The sequence below is a fragment of the Papaver somniferum genome, chromosome 1 (assembly GCF_003573695.1).
Source record: "Papaver somniferum cultivar HN1 chromosome 1, ASM357369v1, whole genome shotgun sequence".
In the NCBI taxonomy this organism is placed as follows: Eukaryota; Viridiplantae; Streptophyta; class Magnoliopsida; order Ranunculales; family Papaveraceae; genus Papaver; species Papaver somniferum.
Window position 1 is genome coordinate 152,781,741 of NC_039358.1, and position 4,662 is coordinate 152,786,402.

Below are 4,662 nucleotides of genomic sequence, written 5' to 3' on the forward strand. Positions count from 1 at the left end.
ATTCAAGCCTTAGCAAGTTGCTTGGCCTTTCATTGAAACTTAAAATCTGCCCCTTCTGCAAATGTGTTCCCTTCTTAGCAAAGTGATCAGCTGAGAAATTGATTTCTCTGTAGGTATGTTTGAAAGTAATTGAGTGAATACTAGCCATAATTCTTTTCCATCTAGCCAGCATAAACCAAGGGATCTTCTTTTGCTGTAAAGCTTTTGCACACATACTAGAATCAGATTGCAGAATTAACTGGAAAGAGAGATGCTAAACTGCCCATTCTAAAGCCTTGATACAAGAAATGAATTCTTCTACATAATTAGTAGTAATCCCCAAGCCACCAGATTCTGCAAAAATGAATGCTCCAACATGATTCCTTACTACAAAACCGTAGTCTGCATTACCTGGATTGCCTCTAGAAGCCCCATCACAGCATAACAACAATTCATTCTCATTTGGCAGATAAAAAAAGATTTCAATAATTATTGTTCTTCTCATTTTCCTGACTTGGATGTTAAAAAATTGTAAGATTGATTTCTCAATACCAGTTCCCCACATAACACCTTTCAGTCTAACTTCACATTCATGGACTTTTCTAGCAATTCTTAACTGTATTTTGGTTAACACAGGCTTCTCAGCATCATAGTATATTGCATTTCTTAAGAACCATAATTCAACCATAGCAGTATAAGAACTGATAATCCATAATTCTTTAATCACGGGACTAGAATTTTTATGCATTTTCAACACATCCTCAAAAGAATTTGGTTTGGGAGATAAAAAGATACTTGAAAGCCAATTCCACAAGCTGGTACTGAAATCACATTTCCACAAGATATGCTCTATACTATCTTCTCCATCATGACAAATGTAACATCTTGAAGCAAATTGAAAACCCTTTTTCCTCAGATTTTCTTCTGTTGCACAAACATTTCTAGCAATCTTCCAAACATTAGCAGATGTTGAAGGAAGCACTGCAGAATTCCATATTTTTTTATACCAGTGCAATTTAGGCTGGTGAATTCTAATTTTATTGATAGCATCAGAAACAGTGAATACCCCAGAATGACTGTTACACCAGATAAGTAAGTCTTCACCTTCTTTCAGAACAGGTAATTGATCAATATTGAAGAATTGAAGAAAGTCTTCATGAAAACATCAATGGTTATCAATAATTAAATCTTGGACCTTCAAGTGAGGATGCAAAGCAATATAAGGATGATTAGGAAATAGCTTGTGTATTGGTTCATCAAAAATCCATTTGTCATTCCACAGGGAAACTTTTGCACCATTATCAACTATCCATCTAGTATTTTCAATGAATTCTGGAAGGACCCATTTAATGCCATTCCACACAGAGGATTTCCTGTAATAGTTAATCCAATTTCCATTTATATCCATATACTTAGCCAGAAAGAAATTGGCCCATTCATCATGATAGTTAAGAATTTTCCACAGTAATTTCATTAAAAGAGCCTTGTTCACATCTTCTAGTTTTCTGATACCAAGACCTCCTTCTTCTTTAGAAGTATAAACATTGTCCCACTTTAAAGTAATACATTTCCTTTCTTCAGCATTGCCAGACCATAAGTAGTTCCTAATGATTTTTTCACAAGCTTCTAGAACTTTTCTAGGCCATTTGTAGATGGATAGATTATAAATAGGAATACTACTCAGAACATGATTTACCAAAGTGAGTCTAGCTTGAAAGTTTAAAATCTTGCCACTCCATGAAGCTAGTCTAAGATGCATATAATCGACCAAATACCAAATATGTATAGATTTCATTTTACCTTGAGCAAGAAAGACTCCCAGGTATTTGTCAGGAAAAAAAGAAAGATCTATTTGAAAGTAATCTGCAATCTGTCTTTTTCTTGTATCTGAAGTACCATCTACAAAGCATTTGCTTTTTGTAGCATTAAAAACTTGGCCAGAAGCAGCTTGGTATTCCATTAAAAGTGATTTCAAATTTTCAATGCTTTTCTTACGTCCATTGCAAAACAAGAAGATGTCATCAGCAAACATTATATGTGTAGGATGAATACCATTTCTTACCACCATTGGTTGAATTTTTCCTTCCATGACTAATTGATGAATTTTCCTACTAAGAACATCTTGAGCAAGAATAAATAGAATTGGAGAAAGTGGGTCTCCCTGTTTAAGGCCTCTACCAACATCAAAAAAACCAATTGGTCCTCCATTAAGCATAACAGAAGAACCATGATCCAGTTACAAAATTTAGCTGAAAAACCAATTTTTTTTAAGGATCTGTATAGGAATTCCCAGCTCATAGTATCATAAGCTTGTGATATATCTAGTCTGATACCTACATTACACCCTCTTATAGTAGTTGACATCTCATTCACTAGTTCAGAAGCTAACAATATTTGCTCATGAATATTTCTATTTTTAATAAAGGCATATTGCTGCTAAGAGACAAGATTTGGAAAATATCTAGTAAGTCTCTCAGTAATAATCTTGGTGATAATTTTAAAGCAGAAGTTACTAAGACCAATTGGTCTAAAGCTTTTAGCATTTTTAGCCCCTTTAATTTTAGGAATCAAGACAAGAAAGCTGGAATTCATACCACTTGGTATTATGTTGTTTCTCCAGCAGAATTGAACAACATCCGATAAGTTGCCTTTAACGATTTCCCAAGCTGCTTTGTAAAATACTCCAGTGAACCCATCAGGACCTGGTGCACTATCAACATTCAAATTGAACACAACTTTCTTTATTTCCTCTTCATTTGGACATTCTTCCAAGAAAAGATTATCAGCTTCAGAAATGAGATGAGGCACAACATCAAATATTGCTTCATTAATCTGAACTGATTGGTATTCAAATTTCTTCTTAAAATAATCAATTAGTAACTCAGAAATACCCTGTTGAGTAGTTATAATATCATCTGAATCATTCTCCAATTCAGAAATAGTATTCTGAGATTGTCTCATTGAAAAAGCGGGGGTTTAACAACACCACTCAATATTTCGATTAGCAATCTGTATGGACTAACTCCGAAACACTTTCTAGAGAATCAACTAGACAGTCAGACTCAATCTAGGTAAAAGTATCTCAAGGATTTAATATATCTCTCTTGTTTTGATTCACTCAAGCTAATAGAAATCAGCGAGTCTATAATCAAACACAAGGAATAACTTGGACGGTACCAAAGACCAATGTCCAAGGATCAATCAATATCAATCAACAACCAAAGATCGAATTTCCAATTGATTGATTCAAACACACAACCTGTATTATTTCAATTATATAAACAAATATAATGCAGAAATAGAAATAACACATACACCATAATTTTGTTAACGAGGAAACCGCAAATGCAGAAAAATCCCGGGACCTATTTCAGATTGAGTACACACTGTATTTAAGCCTCTACATACACTAGCATACTCCAAGCTAACTTCGGACTGGACTATAGTTGAACCCCAATCAGTCTCCCACTGATCCAAGGTACAATTGTACTCCCTACGCCTCTGATCCTAGCTGAATACTGTGCACTTGATTCCCTTAGCTAATCTCACCCACAACTAAGAGTTGCTACGACCCAAAATCGTAGGCTTTAACAATAAACAAATCTGTCTCACACAGACAAGTCTATCAAAGGATCAATCTGTCTCCCACAGAAAAACCCTAAAAATTTTGTTCCGTCTTTTGATAATAATCAAGGTGAACAGGAACCAATTGATAATCCGGTCTTATATTCCCGAAGAACAGCCTAGATTAATCAATCACCTCACAACAATCTTAATTGTATGGTAGCGAAACAAGATGTTGTGGAATCACAAACAATGAGACGAAGGTGTTTGTGATTACTTTTTATATCTTGATTATCGGAGAACTCTCACAATATAAAGCCAATCAATATGATTGTACTGTGATGATAGAAGATGCAAGATCAGATCACACAACTACGATAAAAGTATTATCGGTCTGGCTTCACAATCCCAATGAAGTCTTTAAGTCGTTAACCTGGTTTTATAAGAAGAAAACCAAAGGTTAAAGGAGAATCGACTTTAGCATAGAAACTAGTATCACACGGACGTGTGGGGATTAGTTTTCTCAATGATAAATGTCTCCTTTATATAGCCTTTCAAATCAGGGTTTTTCCTTAGTTACAAAGCAATCAATATCCACCGCTAGATGAAAACTTGATTTAGATTCAAGCTAATATTTCTTAACCGTTAGATCGAAAACTTAGCTTGTCATACACAAATGACTGTACGCTTCTAGGTTTGTTAACCGCACCCAAACGTGTACATTGTTGGTTCAACAATAGTCTACCCAAAGAGGTTAACCATATGAGTGTTTCATACCAACCATGATCTTTTTCACCATAACTAGTTCAATTGACTCAAATGAACTAGTTAAGAGAGTTGTTCAATTGCAAGGAAATCTTATGTAACTACACAAGACACAATTGAAGCAAAGATGATTTGATTCACTCGAATCGGTTCATGAACTTTAATAGCCACGGTTTGAAAATGCATTCCTTAGTCTTTTAAGATTAAGTTCAGAAATCATCTTTAGATATATAACCTTCTCAAGTTCGCAGACTAGGTTCGCACCGGATAGAGTTTACAAACTCCAGCAGAAATTCTCGGGTTCGAGAACTACGCCGGTCCGCGGACTGGGTTCGCAGACTTGGCTCACGCAAG

At 35.2% G+C, this 4,662-nt stretch overlaps 1 protein-coding gene across 1 annotated transcript; it reads right to left on the bottom strand.

Moving 5' to 3' along the window:
* Positions 1 to 253: 253 nt before the first annotated feature.
* On the bottom strand, positions 254 to 2,194 carry LOC113352401. Its single transcript, XM_026596225.1, has 2 exons — positions 1,276 to 2,194; positions 254 to 1,131 (listed from the first exon to the last, which is right to left on the bottom strand). The coding sequence occupies exons 1-2, from the start codon at positions 2,192 to 2,194 to the stop codon at positions 254 to 256; spliced, it is 1,797 nt and encodes a 598-aa protein (XP_026452010.1).
* Positions 2,195 to 4,662: the final 2,468 nt, after the last annotated feature.

What these genes read in the sequence shown, in the direction of transcription:
- LOC113352401 (XM_026596225.1), bottom strand. Translation starts at nt 2,194, where the DNA reads ATGCTTAATGGAGGACCAATTGGTTTTTTTGATGTTGGTAGAGGCCTT. An exon ending in TAGATGGATAGTTGATAATG is followed by an intron (nt 1,132 to 1,275) that starts GTGCAAAAGTTT and finishes GTTTTCATGAAG; the next exon opens with ACTTTCTTCAATTCTTCAAT.